This window comes from Oryx dammah, unplaced genomic scaffold (genome assembly GCF_014754425.2).
Source record: "Oryx dammah isolate SB20612 unplaced genomic scaffold, SCBI_Odam_1.1 HiC_scaffold_27, whole genome shotgun sequence".
In the NCBI taxonomy this organism is placed as follows: domain Eukaryota; kingdom Metazoa; phylum Chordata; class Mammalia; order Artiodactyla; family Bovidae; genus Oryx; species Oryx dammah.
The window spans coordinates 92,213,873-92,235,872 of record NW_024070211.1 but is presented as its reverse complement, the minus strand read 5'-3'; the positions used below and the strand labels follow the sequence as shown (position 1 = coordinate 92,235,872).

Below are 22,000 nucleotides of genomic sequence, written 5' to 3'. Positions count from 1 at the left end.
GAAGTCCTAGGAATCTAATACAGCATCTGTGTGTTAACTAGCATTACTCTAACTTATACTGGAAGTTAATAACAGAAAAGGTATCAACATCAAGTGCTGATACTTTCAAATCATAGTACATGGGACATTGTTAATAGGATGCATTCTGAGGATACAAAAATACGAAAAAAAAATAGCCTTCACTTAGTAATTTTAGTAATATTTTAGTTAGTAATGATATTGATTGTTATTTTGAAATTTTTAATATTATAGGAAGACAAATTATTGATGTTAGGAATCAAATGTTTCAATAAAAAATGATAATTAAAAAATAAAAAATAAATTAATTTATTTATAAAAATTAATTTGGAAAATACCAGTATGAACTTACAATGTTTAGACATACATTTTCAAGGTCTAGACACTTAAACTGAGAAGCAAATTCACCCAGGAGCTGTGACAACTTAATAATATGACAACTTCTAATACCACACCCCCAGGCAAAAGAATAGGGCTCCTTGGAGAAATGTCTTATTCTAGGTCTAGTGCAAGGAGAGTACAAGTTATTCCTAAGAAATGACTTTTGCACCATAGAGCCAGCTTAAAGAATTAATAGGGTCATGTCAAAAAGACAGAGGAGCCAGAATGAAGGAGTTCTCAAATGTTAAAGTGCTGTTAAGGTGAGCCTCAAAAAAAAAAAAAAAGCCCTCATGACTGAAATACACTGACTATGAAAATCCATGGCTTCACAATGCTATTTAGAAAAGGAAGCCAAAGAGAACTCATTTGTCACCTTTTGAGGTATCAAACTAAGGCCTTACTGTGAGAAATGACAATTGAGGGAAAGAATTACAGGGATGATTATATTACAGGGTAAACAAATACCAGATGAATCACTAGGTGCTAGCTTAATGTTGAAGGGAAATAAAATTTTAAAAACTCAGAGATTTTTTCTTGCAAGTCTTTTAAAAAAAATTTTTTTTTCTTAAATTTATTTATTTCTAATTGAAGGATAATTGCTTTACATACAGTGTTGGTTTCTGCCATACAGCAACATGAATTAGCCACAGGTATACATATGTCTCCTCCCTTTTGAACCTCCCCTCCCACCCCTCCAGGTTGTTACAGAGCCCTCTTGCAACTCTTAATGAAATTGATTCAGCCAAAAATTGGTAATTGATTTTAAAACTCATGAGGTACAAGGCTGACAGGTAACAAGATGGACATGTGATGCCAAAATAACAGCCCACAGATTCCTTTCTGCATGAGGGAAAAACATACATTATCTAATGGTGAGATAGACATTATTTGTCTCATATTCCAGTCAAAAGATGTTCAGCACCAATCTACCATATCTTTACAACTAACTTCTAGTTAACAGGAAATTCAGGAGCTCAGACATCTCATCAACCAGGTAAATGCAGGAAACAAAACCTTCTACAAAATGGCTTACCTGGTCACTTTACTATATGAGCATCATGAATAAAACTCTGTTCTAGATTGAAAGAAACAAAGAACATAACCACTAGATGCAATGTGTGCCTGATTCTGGACTAGATTTTCATTTGAACAAAACTAGGTAGGAAGAATGTTAAGAAAACTGTGAAATATGAACTGGGCAGTAGATGCTATTAAGAAATTACTTACTCATTTTAGTTGTGATGACTTTATTTGGATACAAGAGAAAATTCTCATTTTTATAAGATGTACAGTAAATTTTTAAGGTAAACTAGAAAACAAAATATCAAACAAAAAATCCAACTAATGCATAGTAAAAATGAGGATTACACAAAAGGGCAAGATCAAACAACCAAAACGGTAAAAAAAGAAAAAATATATTAAGGGTTTGAAAGACAGACTTTAAAATGAATGAAACAGATCCCAAAACCTAGAATGATTTTGAAATAAATAGTATTTCAACACATCACAGGATTAGGGAAATATAGCAGAAATTCAAACAATTTAACACCAAATAACATTAAATACAGTAATAATTTCAGCGAACCAGAGGAATCAAGGGGGAGAGGCAGAGGAGATGGCTGTCTGCTGAGGAGACAGCTGAAAGCCTCAATGAAGTGAGTGGTACTAAACACAGAGTCAAAGCCTGGAACTTGGGGATGGAGGCCGAAGGCAGATTAAACCTAGAGTCTTGGAGCAAGAAGAGAGGGAACAGAGCAAGGGGAAGACTGTGGCTGCATCACTATCTTTTCCCTCAGCTTCTATCCCACTGAGTATGCTACCTACTGTTGTTCAGTCACTAAGTCATGTCCGACTCTTTGAGACCCCATGGACTGCAGCACACCAGACTTCCTTGTTTTTCATTGTCTCCAAGAGTTTACTCAGACTCATGTCCACTGAGTCAGTGATGCCATCCAACCATCTCATCCTCTGTCATCCATATGCTGTTCCAATGACTAACCTGGAGCTGACACTGAAGCAGGCTACAACCCATCCTTCCCACTCTTTCTCATCACGCCTCATTTAATTCCCCTGGGGCTCCAAGGACAAACCCTCATGATCTGGAATCTGATGGTCCATAAGAAATCATTTACTGGTATCCAGTAATATATGCTTACCTAGCACAGAAGAGCCCTAACTGGCTCACAGAAACACAAATAGTTTTAAAAAAAAAAAAAGATATATGTATGCTCTTCAATATTTTAGGAAATTTGACTCTAGTGGCAAAGTAGCTTAGCAAGTTATCCAGTAAGTAACTTCCTTGGCTTTCAAAAGAAATAGTACTAGAAATTAAGTGAGGGGTTTAAAAAGAATTATATTCTTAATGATTAAATACATTCAAATGATAAGGATCAGTAGTGTTAAAAAAGACAAGAGAGCATAGTAAAGTTGCAGGATATAAAATTAAGACATAGAAATCCCTTGCATTCCTATACACTAACAATGAGAAAACAGAAAGAGAAATTAAGGAAACAATCCCATTGCAATGAAAAGAATAAAATAATTAGAAATAAATTTACCAAAAGAAACAGAAGACATATATATAGCTATAAAACACTGATAAAAGAAATCAAAGATGACACAAATAGATGGAGAAATATACCATGTTCATGGATCGGAAGAATCAATATAGTGAAAATGAGTATACCACCCAAAGTAATCTATAGATTCAATGCAATCCCTATCAAGCTACCAACGGTATTTTTCACAGAACTAGAACAAATAATTTCACAATTTGTATGGAAACACAAAAAAACCTCCAATAGCCAAAGCAATCTTGAGAAAGAAGAATGGAACTGGAGGAATCAACCTGCCTGACTTTAGACTATACTACAAGGCTACAGTCATCAGTATGGTACTGGCACAAAGATAGAAATATAGATCAATGGAACAAAATAGAAAGCCCAGAGATGAATCCATGTACCTATGGACACCTTATCTTTGACAAAGGAGACAAAAATATACAATGGAGAAAAGACAATGTCTTTAACAAGTGGTGCTGGGAAAACTGGTCAATCACCTGTAAAAGAATGAAACTAGAACACTTTCTAACACCATACACAAAAATAAACTCAAAATGGATTAAAGATCTAAATGCAAGACCAGATACTATAAAACTCCTAGAGGAAAACATAGGCAGAACACTCTCTGACATAAATCACAGATAGATCCTCTATGACCCACCTCCCAGAGTAATGGAAATAAAAGCAAAAATAAACAAATGGGACTTAGTAGCTTTTGCACAATGAAGGAAACTATAAGCAAGACGAGAAAAGACAGCCTTCCAAATGGGAGAAAATAATAGCAAATGAAACAACTGCCAAAGAATTAATCTCCAAAATATATAAGCAGCTCATGCAGCTCAATACCAGAAAAATAAATGACCCAATCAAAAAATGGGCCAAAGAACTAAACAGACATTTCTCCAAAGAAGACATACAGATGGCTAACAAACACATGAAAAGATGCTCAATATCACTCATTATCAGAGAAATGCAAATCAAAACCACAATGAGGTACCATCTCACACTGGTCAGAATGGCTGTCATCCAAAAGTCTACAAACAGTAAATGCTGGAGAGGGTGCAGAGAAAAGGGAACCCTCTTACAATCTTGGTGGGAATGCAAACTAGTACAGCCACTATGGAAAACAATATGGAGATTCCTTAAAAAACTGGAGACAAAACTGCCATATGACCCAGCAATCCCATTGCTAGGCATACACATCAAGGAAACCAGAACTGAAAGAGACACGTGTACCCCAATGTTCACTGCAGCACTGTTTACAATAGCCAGGACATGGAAGCAACCTATACGTCCATCAGCAGAGGAATGGATAAGAAAGTTGTGGTACATATACACAGCAGAATTCAGCTATTAAAAAGAATGCATTTGAGTCAGTTCTAATGATATGAAACTGGAACCTATTATTCAAAGTGAAGTACGTCAGAAAAACACCAACACAGTACATTAACGCATATATATGGAATTTTAAAAGATGGTAACAATGATCCTATGTGCAAGACAGCAAAAGAGACACAGATGTAAAGAACAGACTTTTGGACTCCATGGGAGAAACTAAGGGTGGGATGATTTGAGAGAATAGCATTGAAACATGTACATTACCATAGGTGAAACAGATGACCAATCCAAGTTCCATGCATGGAACAGGGCACTCAAAACCGGTGTACTGGGACGACCCAGAGGGATGGGATGGGGAGGGAGATGGGAGGAAGGTTTGGGACGGGGGAACACATGTACACCCGTGACTGATTCATGTTAATGCATGGCAAAAACCACCACAATATTGTAAAGTAATTAGCCTCCAATTAAAATAAATTTAAAAGAAAGAAAGAAAGCTACCTGACACATAAATATGGAATCTAGAGAGAGGGCACTGATGAACCTAGGTGCAATGCAGCAATGGATATGCAGATGTGGTGAGCGGATTGTGGACACAGTGGGGGAGGATGGGATGAATTGGGAGAGTAGCACTGAAACATGTACATTACCATATACAAAATAGACAGCCAATGGGAATTTGCTGTATGATGCAGGGAGCTCAAATCTGGTGCTCTGTGACAACATGGGGGTGGGGTGGGATGTGAGGTGGGAGGGAGGTTCAAGAAGGAGGGGATATATACTTATGGCTGATTCACACTGATGTATGGCAGGGACCAACACAACGTAATAAAGCAATTGTCCTCCAATCAAAAATAAATAAATTTTTTTTTTTTAAAGAAAATTACTCTCATCGTACTGGCATATCTGAATACACTTGAGTACCTTTGTGCACTAGAGTATCTTAGCACACTGGAGTACCTTAGAGCCATTGGCCTGGCTCAGCACCCGCTGAGTGGCAGGAAGGGCCTTCCCCATTGCTGACCAGGACACATGCAAGCCTGGAGAGCTGCAATCTGATCTCCCTGAAGTGCTAAACACAGGAAGCTGAGTCTAAGTGGGTATGATTTCCTGCCACTTCTTCACTCTCCCCTTTTTTGTTTTTGTTTAATCCCCTTCTCCCATATCATTCTATACAAGCAAAGTAAGGAAAGACCCCGGTCTCTTGCTAGGTTATAATGCCAAGCAAGAGTCAGCCATTAGGGGGGCAAGGTAGAGCTGTGCCAAATCAACTCCCTCTTCCTCGTCCCTCACAAAAAACAAAATTGTGTTCTCCAGCAAAGTCACAGGAAAGCTTTCTAACCCAGCTCAGGTGTGGTACTGCTAACATTTTGGGGACAAGATTATATATATTCACAGAATCTATACCCATCAGTATTAGTCATCTGCAAGGTCCTGACTTTTTGACTGACCATTTCCACTTACCCAGCAGAGGAAACTTATGAACCAAGTCCACCACCACCGCTAAGTTCTATAGATCATGCCCCTTCTACACCAAAATTGCCTGAGAAGCCACAGAATGAAGCCTTGGTGGTAGTCCCTTACCTACCACAATGTTTGTTTTAATGGATTGTTTCCAGGTCCCTAATAACTGAAAAGGCTCATGACTGGAGCTTGTCATTGGTGTTCTTGTCTAAATAGCCAGAGTGGCCTTGGCACTGGCCATGTCATTTATATTTTTGAGCCTCCATTTCATCAGCTATAAAGTAAGTTAGGTGAACAGAAAGGAAAGGCAAACGGACTTCTGCTTTACTTCATATGATCCAGGACAGTTAAATTTTCTTTTCTTTGACAAGCATTTGTTGACTTTTCTAGTAGGAAAAAATGTAAAGAGTGGCTTGAAATAAATGACTTCTAACAACCCTTCCACATATAATAATCTTAAAGTCTTAAGTTCATCCAGATCTCTAAGGTCTGTATGTGCAGCCTCCACCCTTCATGCATGGGAAATAGTCAAGATCTCAAAGCCAACCAGTACAGCACAGGACCTGAGTTTAGGGAGCACAGGACCTGAGTTTAGGGAGCACAGGACCTGAGTTTAGCGGGCACAAGGTCTATGTTTAGGGAGAAGAGGGTCTGTGATTAGGGAGCACAGGAGCATGAGCAAGGGCTTTACCTCTCTGCCCAGGTAAAAAGACCAATGAGAAAGATCTCTTACTGCTACACAGCTTGTAGTTTTGTGTGCAGTTGCCACAAGAACTCAGCATGTTCAGCATTTTACTCTCACACTGTCATCTCAGGCTATAATAAAACTAGCTCATTGCCCCCACTGAGTCCTTGTATTGACGGCCTCATGGAACTCTGACTGCGACTACAGCACAGAAATAAGTTCTCTGCCATTCACCTAACACCATGCAAAATCCAAAAGAAAAGCCTCTCTTTTCTCAGCTTCTATCTTCCCACTCAGACTCGAGTTATATGGTTTTCCCACTTCTAACCTCTGAGACCTAGGTGATGTTGGTTAAATTCTAGTCATCTTTACATTTATGCAGTATTTCTAGGAAAGGACTAACAGATACTGCTGAAATACTGTTATTGTTGAAAACTCTTTGAGATTTACTCTCAAGAATTTTTACTTTGCTTCTGAAATCAGCCAGAGAACTGGATTTTCAGTTGACCATGGGAGGCAGAGATAAGAGGTTCATCACCGATATGCCCATATAAACTCCTCCTTATCTACATCAGGCACCTTGCCCTCTTTACTAAAGTTTCCAGAATTGAGCACTGAAGTTTAGTTTCACTTATCACAAGCTAATTACATCAACAGGTAGAGGAAGGCGAAAAGGATAAAGAAACAGCAAATCTATACTTTCTACCGTTTCTACCTTCTTCCTCCTGCCTTCTCTTCTTTCTTGTCCACTGCCCCCCAAACATTATTTAGCTATTCTCTCTTTCATTCAACACACTTTCCGTAGGCACTAAGCCAGTTGGCGGAGGTGCACCAATAAACATGGCCCATTCCCTTGAATGGGTGGAAGCTGTGTTTAGTCGCTCAGTCATGTCTGATTCTCTGTGACCCCATGGACCTATGTAGCCTGCCAGGTTTCTCTGTCCATTGGGATTCTCCAGGCAATACTGGAGTTGGTTGCCATGCCCTCCTCCAGAGGATCTTCCCAACCCAGGGACTGAACTTGGGTCTCTAGCATTGCAGGAAGATTCTTTAACATCTGAGCCACCAGGGAAGCCCAAGAATACTGGAGTGGGTAGCCTATCCCTTCTCAGGGGATCTTCCTGACCCAGGAATTGAACTGGGGTCTTCTACTTTGCAGGCTGATTCTTTACCAGCTGAGCTACCAGGGAAGCCTCTTGGTGGAAGAGAACTATCCAAAGACTTACAAAATAAGTGATAGCCTATTACAACACCCTGAAAGTATGAAATTTTGATGATTCCAACAAATGGTGAATTGTATTCAACAGAATTCGAAGCTGAATCACAATAAGACATTTATTCTGACCCTCTATATACACTTCCTTAAAGGAAAACAGTAGATGTGCACAATGCACACAGCATATAGAAAAGTTATTATCTGTGAAAACATAATTTTTATTCACCAATAATTGGATATGTTTTATGTTCATCTTGTTCAAAAAGAAGATTTATCAAACTTTACAGCTTCATACAACATTTTTTTTTAAAGTGAGGAAATCAGTGTGGAGGAAAAATAGGGGCAGGAAAAATTTGATGAAGCCATGAGATAAGATTGGCAAACAGAACATAGCCCACCAAGATACTGTATGCTGCGTGAGGGCAAACACAGACCTAGCTCTGCACATTCTGGCAGCCAAGGGTAAAAAAGGAGAAACATGACCAGTTCCATGACTCACAGTGTCCACATAATAATTTTTCATAGGACTAAAGCCTGAAGTAACCTTCCCTAAGTCCTTCAACACTCATGTTCACATACTTCCTTTCAGAATTAAATTTCTTTAATATCCAATTTCACTTTTCACACCTTGCCTGTAACTTTTCACACCTTGCCTCCAATGTATTTTAAAATAACAGATAATGTATCTTCATTATTCGCTTTAAAAGAAATAAAACTATCACTTGCATTTAGTACGCTACTGTGCACAAAGCCTCTGTGTCCAGAGAATGGCTTGTGCATCAGGCAGCAGTGACAAAACACCATGGTCATTGTTTTAAGACTTCACAAAAAAGAAGTTCACCTTGATATTTTCTTGGACTGAAAATCTATAGCTGTGGCTTTTCCTGACTGCATCATCTGCCATGTATTTAAATCATATATTTGCAGAACATGATGACTGATTCAACACAGTAAATTTTCCTGAATTTTTTGAAGACAAATTGACACTAAAAATAATCATGGGTCCAATACTTAATACCTGGACTGCTCAGCAGCAGCAAAAGCAGCCATACCATTTATGAAGCACTTACTATGTATCCAGGGTTAGTCTATGTACTTTATATACATACCTCCAATCTTCAAAATAGTTTAAGAATGTTAGTATTAACTACATTTTACAGATGAGGGGAAAAAAATGAAGATCATTAAAATAGCAAACATCTTTGTTTTTAAATATTGTATTATACATGTTCAAAAAGTCACAAAACTTGAGATTATATTATAATCTAACATATTCCACCAAGATTCAACTAAAGATTTTCCCAAATTTCCTTTATCTACCATTTTTTGATAAAGTTTTTTTAATAGAAAACTCTTAGTCATATAATTTCACCCCTATATTAGTACACCATTTTTTTAAAAAAAAGACGGATCCTTATTTAATCCAAGGCCAAAACCAAGCCCAACAAAGTCAATGATAATTTCTTGGAATCATCTAATAATTACTTTGGATTCACAAGTCAAATATCCCAAATTTTCTCTAAGTCTTTTCATAGTTGGTTTGTTCAGATTAGGATCCAAAGAAAATCCACTCATTTAGTTATTTCTCTTGAGTTTTCCACACCTCTTTTTTCCCTATCTCTGGTTGCTGTAAAAGCAAATGTCTCTTTTGAGGCGTGATTCACATATCATAAAATTCACACTTTTAAAGTGTATAATCTTAAGATATTCATAAGACCATGCAATCATCACACTATGAAATTCCCAACACTATGTAATTTGCCGTAAGTTTTGTCACACTAAAAAGGAACCAGCATACATTAGCAGTTACTGCCCATCCCCCACTCCCAGGCTATGGCAACCATTAATCTACTTTCTGACTCAATAACTTTTTCTATTCTGGACATTCCATATAAATGAAATCACAAACGCAAATGAATTTTGAGTGTCTATCAGATTAGGTACCATTGACAGATATATATAGGTACCATAAACACATATGACATAATTCCTGTTGATAACAGATAGTCAACAAATAGCAAAGCATTATATTTGCCATATAAATACTACATTATGAATGCTCTAAACTCATGGTTTTTATCTTTCACCTCACAAATATACATAGGACAAACAAAACTCATGTATGTGACATACTAATGGGTTACCTATATGTGACAGAAAGTCCAGTTTTCTGCTGGCCACAATTCCCACAATAACTAAGTTAACCAAAAATGGTAGTTCACCATAACAGTGGCTCAGTGCCTGTCTTCCAACTCCCGGCTTCCTCTCGCTCTCAGAAAAGCATACCAGAATGCAAGTTGGAGAAATAGAGATAACATGTATTTTTACATTTATTTTTAGTATATCATTCACACACTTTAGCATATTATAAGGAAAGAAGTAAAGAGCTAGTGGTTAAGGGAACAGCCCCCAGAATGAGCATATTCTCCAGGGTCAGACTTGTACACCCCTTTACCACATAACAGCCATGTGACCTTTGGCAATGATTTAATCTCTAAGTCTCAGTTTCCCTGTATGTCAAATGGAGATACTAATAAGTATGACTGCTTTCAAGATTTAACACAAAACTCTTATGAAGAAAATCTGCTTACTAAATGTTGGTTAGTGGCAATAATACTTACGATCATTTCACTATTTTTAACAAATCACATATGCTACTTCACAACTGACAGAGCCACTTCCGTTTGCAGCTGTCAGCACCTGTGAGACTGACCACCAGAGAGGAACAGATAAAGTAACTCAATCATCCACACCCTGGCATATTAACATTGAAGGGAAATAATAACCTGAACTTGGAAAATTTGTAACTCAGAAACATGAAGATAACTGACTTGTTGCTCCCCTGTCTCAAGATCCCCACCAGACCTCACCACCAACTCTATGAAGCTACTTACGGGCTGAGAGGAGCACAGCTATTAGAAGTCCATCACCAACAGGCTTTCCTTTCCGGTATGCTGGAGACAGAAACCACCTCCCAAGACAACCTTCCTTTGCCTGTGCCTAGGCTCCCTGTCATATCCAGGATTTCTAACCCCCTGCCTTGGATCTCTCTCATTTGCATGGTTACCTTTCCTTTATACTAATTATCACTATACTATTTGTTCACTATCATAAAATCATTTTTCCTGGCAATAATAGACTTAGGTAATGTTTATTGAAAGTTAAGTCTTAAGGAAGAAGATTGTATCAGTAAAATTTTATTCTTTTGCCTCATGATCCTAGGCAATACGCTTTCTCTTCGGCCTCTATCTACTCATAGGGCTCAATATGGCATGGAGAAGAGAGGATGGCGTCCTCATCCTCTTTTAGTCCAGGAGCTAAAGTGAAACAACACACAATGGGCGCTTCAGAAGCTCCATGAGAACGGCAGACATCTATTCCTTAGGGAAACATGGACCCTCTACCTTTAGGAACAGAAAATGCCTCTGCTCCCCACAATCTGTCCCACAGCAGAGACCCAAGGGAGCTGAGTTAGGAACTACTACACTCCCAGGAATTTCCAGGGTGGCGGGGGTTGCAGAGAGGGGCACAACCCCCCTGAAGACATTCCTGGCACAAAGTCAAAGAGCTAATACATAATATACACAGTCTAACTTTAGAGGGTGAGCCTTCTAGACTTGACATAACTAGCTGGTACCTAGCCCAGCAGTGAAGTGCTCCCTAAATTACTACCAATTACAGCAGAACATTATGTAACATTTAAAAAGAATGAGGTAACGACATGTATACCAATGAAAATATCAAGATACAGAAGAGTATTTGTGGGTATTATGAAAATATCAAGATACAGAAGAGTATTTGTGGGTATTCACATATTGTTTCTAAAAAACAAAAACAAACTAGACAGAGATACTTCAGTCTTACCAGTGGACCTCAGAAATGTAGAATTTGGAGGGTAGAGAGAAAGAAAATGGAGAATTTCCCTTTTTATTTTATATCCCTCTGAAGAACATAAATTTGTTACAAATTAATGATTAAAATGGTGATTGCAGTCACGAAATTAAAAGACGCTTACTCCTTGGAAGAAAAGTTATGAGCAACCTAGACAGTATATTCAAAAGCAGAGACATTACTTTGCCAACTAAGGTCCGTCTAGTCAAGGCTATGGTTTTTCCAGTGATCATGTATGGATGTGAGAGTTGGACTGTGAAGAAGGCTGAGCACCGAAGAATCGATGCTTTTGAACTGTGGTGTTGGAGAAGACTGTTGAGAGTTCCTTGGACTGCAAGGAGATCCAACCAGTCCATTCTGAAGGAGATCAGCCCTGGAATTTCTTTGGAAGGAAAGATGCTAAAGCTGAATCTCCAGTACTCTGGCCACCTCATGTGAAGAGTTGACTCATTGGAAAAGACTTTGATGCTGGGAGGGATTGGGGGCAGGAGAAGAAGGGGACGACAGAGGATGAGATGGCTAGATGGCATCACTGACTCGATGGATGCGAGTCTGAGTGAACTTCGGGAGTTGGTGATGGACAGGGAAGCCTAGTGTGCTGCGATTCATGGGGTCGCAAACAGTCGGACACGACTGAGCGACTGAACTGAACTGAACTGAATGATAAAAACACCTGCTGGAGACTTGCCAAAATATGAAATAATTTTTTTATCATCCTAAGTAACATCTCTTTATAAACAATTCACCTTCTGGCATCAATATGTATCCACACACATAAACAGAGAAGCCATCTAAATTAGAGAACCTGCATTATTCAAGAAGCATAAACTGCTATGTAAGATAAATAGAAAAACAGATCAGCTAAATTTGATTTGACCACTTGACCAGATTTATCAGAAATTTTACCTGCAAAACATTTAAAAATCAAGAATTAAAATAATGCAAGAATAAAATGTCTTTTTCTAACTTTTTCTTTGGTCATGAGAAATAGGAAGGCAAATCACAAAACAGAAATCCATGTGTCTCTTGGAAAAAGTCTGATATATTTAGGGTTTAAATCTGGTTCTCTTCTCTCACTGTGTGTTGAAAAAGCATCAGTGTTTCTTACCTGATCACAGATCAGTTCCCACTTTTTCTCATTGTCATACTGCCGCAGCAGCCTGGCTTTGTCAGGGGGTAGGTTCATAGCATTCTGTAAGAAAAAAAAAAAAGAAAATATGTCATATCTCACAACAAAAATATCAGGCCACTCATGGACAGGCCCAAGACTACTACTGTGGTTCTTTAATGACTTCAAGTCCTAGCATCTGATGAAACAGAAACACCCTACACAAGTCATTTAACTATCAAATTGCTTGAATGGGAGGAGACAGGCTCTGAAGTCCTATGTTGGGACACTGGGGTGGTCTGCTCTGAACTACAGACTTGCATTTCAGCAAAAGTAATTACTTCTTCACTTAATAGCCGGCTCCCAGTCTTCTCAACAAAGCACCAGAGGTTATTGAGAAGGTACTGTCCCAATTTTCTTTTCCAGGCATAAGAGTCTTCCATTTTGAACAGTGGGAACTTGATTTTGTTATATCCTTATCAAAATTTGCTCCCAATTCCTTTTGAAGTACTACAGCCCCACCAGACACAGAACAGAAAACACTAAAAGAAAACTCAATGAACAGAACCACTGATAGATAACATCAACTTTGACTCACTTTGAAAGACTAGGAGTAAAGGAACAGATGAAAGAAGAAAACAATGCAACCAGTTTTTGTCCCCTCTGTGAGATGACAGCACTCCTTCATGACATGGGTTAATATCAGTAACTTCAACTCTCAGTTTAGCTGGGAAGTAGAAATGAATCATGAGCTAAAAAGACGTCCAGACATCAGACTTCATGAAACCCTCCTCCATTAATAGAGCACACTTTCTATAGTGTTGATGGTAATTTTCCGAGGGCTTCCCCGGTGGCTCAGGCGGTAAACAATCTGCCTGCAGTGCAGGAGACCTGGGTTTGATCCCTGGGTTGGGAAGATCCCCTGGAGGAGGGCATAGCTACTCACTCTAGTATTCTTGCCTGGAGAATCCCCATGGACAGAGGAGCCTAGAGGGCTGCAGTCCATGGGGTCCGCAAAGAGATGGACACAACTGAGCAACTAAGCACACCAGGTACATACACATTAGTTAATGTCCCAAATAACCAATCATATACATTTTCAAGATACTTGTCTTGGGTCTGATGTGATTTCACGATATTCGGGCATGGAGCATGGCAAAAAGAGAGAGCCCCAGAAGAAATTCCTACCTGTTCCCCCGATCCCCCTAAAGCTCCCATGCTTTAAACAACTGAGCCAAATATTCAACTAATTTCATGTACTAACTGTCCCATCTAAACCCTTGTATCAACACTCTAAATCATATCTGGCTCATAATAAATAATATAGCCCCTTGCCTGGGTCAATATTTGAGTAGACAAATGCAGAGGTCTTGAACTTATAATACTCAAACCCCTAGCTCTCTGGAGGACGTGGACTTACAGAGAAATGGTTCCTCTTGCCACCATTACTGTCTCATGTCATCCAGCAAAACAAATTTAATAGAGGTGAGGGTGGGTAAGTCATTCTTACTTAATAGCAGACAATTAACCTTTGATGATTTTGACTGATATAACTGAAGCATTTTCCCCAAAGCTCAATCTAGTATCCAGACTAATGCGCATAAGGAGATAGTAGATATGTACCACTTATCAATTTGAATCTAATAACCTTTTTCAGAATATTAATTTTTTAATAACCCCAAAACTTACAACATTATTAGAAAATCTTTGGACTCCAGAGTTTTCAATGATACTGCCAAGGTTTCTCCATAAAAATATCTAAAATGGGAAAAATATTTTCATATGGCCTATCTCTATGGAATATCTACTTGAAGTAAAACAGAAAATAACTACTTGTATTTATCTGCAATTACACTTTTATAATGTTCAACAACCACCCCTGCGATAAAGCAAAGGAGAATTCCATACATGTCTTTCTGAGGGAGCCCAACATTATTGGTCATTAAATAACCAGCCCATCATTGCTTATTTGCACCCAAAAGATAGATTATTTCCTCTTAAACTGATTTTGACCCTCATGTTAGTGCCCCTGGGTGTGCATTAAATAAGAACAATAAGATTATAATAAGGTAGATTAAATGAGTTTTTTTTCCCTGAGTCCTTATTAACCTCTCGTGATACAAAGGGGTAACACAATGAATGCCTAAACTCCTACAAGGTGCCAAGCACTGTATGAGCACTCTGTATACATAATTTAATTTAATCTTCATAACAAGCCCATGGGATAGATATAACTTCCCCAATTTTACAAATGAGAAAACAGGCCTAGGAGTGCTTACTCAAGGTTAGACTTCTTTACAGAAGAAAACAGGACCTAAACTTAGTCTGTTGGACTCCAAGGACAAACACTAAAAATGATAGGCCCTTTTTTTTTTTTTTTGGCACTGAAGTAGAACGGCAAATAACTGACTTTCTGTTAGTACTCCACAAGACAATCACGCAGAAGCAGTATGCAAATAGTGCTACGGAAATTAGATGCAGGCCCTGTTGTTACCATAAAGAGAAAGCCAAGATAATCCTTTCTGGATCGACTTTTCTTTTAATAAAACAGTCTTTCATTCAAATGTTTATGAAGCACCACCCTAGTACAAGCACTGTGCTCCACAGCACAGTGGGGAACCTAACAGATATAGTCCCCATGGGGCATCATATTCCAATGAGATGAAGATGAAACAAACTAATCTTCTCAAACTCTGATAAGTCTTGTTAGAGATTATCAGAAGGCAACTTATAAACTTAACTATCTGCAAGGAGGGCTTTCCTGGTGGCTCAGATGGTAAAGAATCTGCCTACAATGCAGGAGACCTGGGTTTGATCCCTGGGTCAGGAAGACCCCCTGCAGAAGGCAATTCTTGCCTGAAGAATTCCATGGACAGAGAGCATGAAAAAGCTATGGTTTTTCTAGTCATCATGTATGGATGTGAGACCTGGACCACAAAAAAGGCTGAGCGCCAAAGAATTGATGCCTTCAAACTGTGGTGCTGGAAGACTCCTAAGAGTACCATGGACAGAAAGGAGATCAAACCAAGTCCATCCTAAAGGAAATCAACCCTGAATTTTCACTGGAAGGACTGATGCTGAAGCTGAATTCTTTGGCCACATGATGCAAAGAGCTGATTCATGGGAAAGACCCTGATGCTGGGAAAGATTGAAGGCAGGATGATAAGGGGACGACAGAGGATGAGATGGTTGGATGGCATCATTGACTCAATGGGCACGAGTTTGAGCAAACTCCTGGAGATACGGAAGGACAGGGAAGCCTGGCATGCTGAAGTCTATGGGGTCGCAAAGAGACAGACATGACTGAGCAACTGAACAACATCTGGAAAAACTTCCTAAGGAAAAGATAACAATTAAGGTAAGTTCCAGAAATGAGAAAAAGTGAGTCAGGTAAAGAGTGGATGGCAGTATTCTAGGCAGAGAAAACAGGGGAAAGATGCTAAGGTAAGGAACAGTTGGATACATCAAAGCTGAAAGTGAGTCAACATGGCTGGAGAGAAAACAAAAGAGAGGAAATGAGGGAAAAATAAAGTTGGAGAGGTGAGTCAAGGCTAGGTCATGTCCAGCCACGTAGGACTGGAGTCAATACTTTTCCTTTGCTCCAAAGTGCAATGAGAAACCAGTGAAGGCTTGTAAGCATGAGATGACATAATCAGGTTATGTTTTACAAAGATTATCATGGGTGCTTTATGGACAACTGATCAGAAACAGCACAAATGGAAACAGGGGAACCAGTTGAGAGTAGTTCAAATGAACAGCAGCAGCCAGGGCAGTAGTTCGAATGAATGCCGGTAGGCTGGGACAAGGTGAGCTCTCGACTGAAGCAGGTGGATAGATGTCAGAAATAGTATGTGAAACTGACTGGACAGACTTAAGGGCTGAGGGAGAATGTTGAGTGTTAATACCTGGTTTCTACCTTAAGTCACTAGGTGAACGGTTGTCTGTTTAAGAGGGGCACACTGCAGATGGCACGGAGGTGGTGACGAATAAGATTTCTAAATGGCCCTAACTGGTTAGGTATATGATAGCTATGAAACAGCCAAGGAAACACTCAAGCAGTCAGGCAGATGGACAGTTCTGAAGGTCAGAAGAAACGTCTGCATCTTTCTGAATGAGAAGAGTCCTGAGAACTTTGAACCTGAGAACTAGTTATCATCAGCACCCACACATAAAAACATACACTCGGTAATCACTCACCAAGCATTTAAAATCAACTCTTAAACAGGTCAAGCCTCTGAGCAGTTCAGGTATACATTACCCAGCTTAATAAATCTACAAGGACTGTGAGAAAGCAGCTCCATTTAAAATCAGACCCTCCACAGAGGCCTGGTTAAAGTTCAGGGATGTTGTGATTAGCTGGCAAGAACTGCCCTTAGACTTTCTGAGAATGCATTCATTCCTTTTGAGCTGTATAGGGAAGACCTTGGAAATCCAAGCTAAATGTATGTGCAGGTAACTCCCGAGAGCCCAAGCTATTTTCTGAGGAACCTGATGTAAAGAGTCCACTCATTAGAAAAGACCGTGATGCTGGGAAAAATCGAGGGCAGGAAGAGAAGGGGACAACAGAGGATGAGATGGTTGGATGACTTCATTGACTCAATGGATGTGAGTTTGGCAAACTCTGGGAGATAGAGAAGGACAAGCAGGCCTGCTGTGCTGCAGTCCATGGGGTTGCAAAGAGTCTTAACACAACTTAGCCACTGAACAACACTGGCTATCTCTCCAGGCTCCACTACTGCCTGTATAAAAATGTACTGCCCTTCTATTCAGCAGAAAATGTACAACTTCCAAGTGGTCCTAGCCCGTGCAACAACTCAACCTCATATATACTTAGTGATATCTCAACACAGAGCACTCCTTCCCTCCACGGATTCAACCTATACGTATGTACTAGGCTTTGACCACATGCCAGTGTACCTGCCCTGCAGGCACAGGAGGAAATTCAGTCATGAAGCTGCTGTGCTCAAGGACATGCCAAGGGTCCACTGAAGAGAGATGATCAGTTCAGTTCAGTTGCTCAGTCGTGTGCGACTCTTTGCGACCCCATGGACTACAGCACACCAGGCATCCCTGTCCACCACCAAGACATATGATGCCTGAGTTGAAAAACCGAGTGAATATTAATCCTGTATTTTCTAGATTGTACAAGTTTCTAGCTCAAATTAATCAGATCATTCAAGGGCATTTTTTTTTTCCTGTAAGGAATGTCCCTTTCTATTCTACCTGGCAAATTTTAAGAATCAGCTCAAATATCATTTACCATTAGAACCTTCTCCCAACTACTCCAAGAGGATATACCCTCTGGTTGGGCTCTGACAACACTGTATACATCTCTCCTTCACAGCACCACACACACTGTGCCGTAATCATCTGTTAGCCTACCTAAATCACCCCCCAACTAAGTACTTCAGGGATAATTTCTTTATCAGATACAGTACAAGGCAAACAGGAGGCACTCAACAAGCTGCTGAATCAATGAAAAGCAAACTAACTCAATCATACTATTCAGTCTGACAATATCTTCACTGATTTAGCATTTATGCTTTAGCTACTGACAAAGTCTACAAACGAAAGAGCCTTTTTTCTTATAAAAGCTCAATGATAATGTCTATTACTTATTAGAATTCATGGGGTAACAAATCAAGTTCAATTCTAGCAACATTTCCTTGAAAAGAAAAATATTTTACACATCCTTCTGCCACATATAATAAACCATGGAACCTGAACTTTGTTTTGGTCTTGTTGCCAGTAGATTCAGATCAGTATCAACTGTAATTATTAGTCTAATCCAAAAGTTACTTAGGGGCTTCCCAGGTGGCACAGTGGTAAAGAATCCGCCTGCCTATGTAGGAGATACAGGTTCGATCCCTGGGTTAGGAAGGTGCCCTGGAGAAGGAAATGGCAACCCACTCCAGTATTCTTGCCTGGACAATCCCATGGACAGAGGGGCCTGGCGGGCTACAGTGCACAGGACTTGCAAAGAGTTGGATATGACTTAGCAACTAAATGACAAACAAAAGGGGTAGTTACCTTTATGGTCTATATTGTTTTTAATTCACTTTCCATCTCAGAATATTTTAAAAATGGAAGATTTAATAACTAGATAACAACACAATATGCAAGTTTCTGGTATTTCATGGAGAAATTATGATTAAGAGAGTCTATAAGAGTCTATACGTTAGAAGTGATACTTACAGATTATCATATACAACACAGAGAAGAATGAAAGTACCCAAACCATTCAGAACCAGATAAACCCAAGCCTTAGGGAATAGAGTTTTCTGCTCTCAGCTCTTGCCCTGGATTCATGGGAACAACGAAACCTTGCAAAAGATCCTCTTTTTCCCTGATATCTTCAAGGCTCCTGTTGAGAAATCCACAGAAACATGCATACACAGGAGTGAAAGTGAATTATATCAAATACACCTTATGTAATATACTTTTGTTCTTATAATCTCTAAATCAAAGCTTTCAAGTATTAAGTCACCAGATTTTAAACAGAAACTCTGCTATTACACAACCACCTGCATACACTTCATAAGCAGCAGTGCTTATGCAAGGAGGGAAAAGATGTTACTAGAGAAAAGGCTAAGACAATCACTGACAGTTGTTGAATGATAAAGGTACAATCATTCTACAGCACCTTAAACGAAGGAACCATTACATTTCTTTGAACATGAGGTTAAAAAAAAAAAAACATACAGTAGAAAATTTGCTTTTTTTTAACCATGTGTAAGTGTACAGTTCAGTGGTGTTAACTATAGTCACAGTTGGAACTGGACTAGCTAGACCTCAACCCAGACTTGTATCATGTATTATTGGTGATGTTGACACACACAACTTGAATCAAAAAGCAAAGTTGAAAAAGCCAGTAAATGAAATTCAAAAACTGAAGATCAGAATCCAGTCAGAATCAAAGCTCAGTTCAGTTCAGTCGCTCAGTCGTGTCCGACTGTTTGCGACCCCATGAATTGAAGCACGCCAGGCCTCCCTGTTCATCACCAACTCCCAGAGTTCACTCAGACTCACCTCCGAGTTGGTGATGCCATCCAGCCATCTCATCCTCGGTCGTCCCCTTCTCCTCCTGACCCCAATCCCTCCCAGCATCACAGTCTTTTCCAATGAGTCAACTCTTTGCATGAGGGGGCCAAAGTACTGGAGTTTCAGCTTCAACATCATTCCTTCCAAAGAAATCCCAGGGCTGATCTCCTTCAGAATGGACTGGTTGGATCTCCTTGCAGTGCAAGGGACTCTCAAGAGTCTTCTCCAACACCACAGTGAGAAAGCATCAATTCTTCGGCACTCAGCTTTCTTCACAGTCCAACTCTCACATCCATACATGACCACAGGAAACACCATAGCCTTGACTAGATGGACCTTAGTCGGCAAAGTAATGTCTCTGCTTTTGAATATGCTATCTAGGTTGGTCATAACTTTTCTTCCAAGGAGTAAGCGTCTTTTAATTTCATGGCTGCAGTCACCATCTGCAGTGATTTGGGAGCCCAAAAAAATGAAGTCTGACACTGTTTCCACTGTTTCCCCATCTATTTCCCATGAAGTGATGGGACCGGATGCCATGATCTTCGTTTTCTGAATGGTGAGCTTTAAGCCAACATTTTCACTGTCCTCTTTCACTTTCATCAAGAGGCTTTTTAGTTCCTCTTCACTTTCTGCCATAGGGGTGGTGTCATCTGCATATCTGAGGTTATTAATATTTCTCCTGGCAATCTTGATTCCAGCTTGTGCTTCTTCCAGCCCTTCTAATGATGTACTCTGAATAGAAGTTAAATAAGCAGGGTGACAATATACAGCCCTGACTTACTCCTTTCACTATTTGGAACCAGTCTATTGTTCCATGTCCAGTTCTAACTGTTGCTTCCTGACCTGCATATAGGTTTCTCAAGAGGCAGGTCAGGTGGTCTGGTATTCCCATCTCTTTCAGAATTTTCCACAGTTTCTTGTGATCCACACAGTCAAAGGATTTGGCATAGTCAATAAAGCAGAAATAGAAGTTTTTCTGGAACTCTCTTGCTTTTTCCATGATCCAGCAGATGTTGGCAATGTGATCTCTGGTCCCTCTGCCTTTTCTAAAACCAGCTTGAACATCTGGAAGTTCACGGTTCACATATTGCTGAAGCCTGGCTTGGAGAATTTTGAGCATTACTTTACTAGCATGTGAGATGAGTACAATTGTGCGGTAGTTTGAGCATTCCTTGGCATTGCCTTTCTTTGGGATTGGAATGAAAACTGACCTTTTCCAGGCCTGTGGCCACTGCTGAGTTTTCCAAATTTGCTGGCATATTGAGTGCAGCACTTTCATAGCATCATCTTTCAGGATTTGAAATAGTTCAACTGGAATTCCATCACCTCCACTAGCTTTGTTCATAATGATGCTTTCTAAGGCCCACTTGACTTCACATTCCAGGATGTCTGGCTCTAGGTGAGTGATCACACCATCGCGATTATATGGGTCGTGAAGATCTTTTTTGTACAGTTCTTATGTGTATTCTTGCTACCTCTTCTTAATATCTTCTGCTTCTGTTAGGTCCATACCATTTCTGTCCTTTATCGAGTTCATCTTTGCATGAAATATTCCCTTGCTGTCTCTAATTTTCTTGAAGAGATCTCTAGTCTTTCCCATTCTGTTCTTTTCCTCTATTTCTTTGCATTGAATGCTGAGGAAGGCTTTCTTATCTCTTCTTGCTATTCTTTGGAACTCTGCATTCAGATGCTTATATCTTTCCTTTTCTCCTCTCTTCTTTTCACAGCTATTTGTAAGGAATCCCCAGACAGCCATTTTGCTTTTTTGCATTTCTTTTCCAGGGGATGGTCTTGATCCCTGTCTCCTGTACAATGTCCCGAACCTCTGTCCATAGTTCACCAGGCACTCTGTCTATCAGATCTAGTCCCTTAAATCTATTTCTCAGAATCAAAGCTAAGGGTTAAAATCAACAAGATGGACCATTTATTAATGGTCTGATACATCTCAAGCCCTTAGGCTCTTTGCCTTCATTATCCAATTTAATCCACTTTAAAATCCTAACAAGCAGGTATTATCTTCTCCATTTAACAGAGAAGGAAACTAAAGGGCAAGGCAGTTAAGTAGCTCTTCCATGCAGAAGATAGGTGACAGATTCCAAGGCTCAAAAAAGAGGTCTGTATGATCACCCTCTTTCCATGACACTTAAGCTATAATGTTTCTAAACTCTGACCTCAGTGAACCAACTAAACAATCCTACCTGAATACCAGAGACATAGTCATTATGTGCGAGAGTAAGGTGAAAATGCACATATTTATCACTATTTTTAATAAGCTATTAACATTTTCAGACAAAATA

The 22,000-nt window shown here is 39.5% G+C and overlaps 1 protein-coding gene across 7 annotated transcripts in view; it reads right to left on the bottom strand.

The window, feature by feature from the left end:
• Positions 1–22,000, bottom strand: part of FMNL2 (formin like 2) — a 329,619-nt gene that overhangs the window by 124,927 nt on the left and 182,692 nt on the right. For all 7 annotated transcript variants that reach the window (XM_040229083.1, XM_040229081.1, XM_040229084.1 and 4 more), the window contains exon 2: positions 12,663–12,746. In XM_040229083.1, coding sequence (XP_040085017.1) covers positions 12,663–12,746 — 84 coding nt within the window. The remainder of the gene's footprint in view (positions 1–12,662; positions 12,747–22,000) is intronic.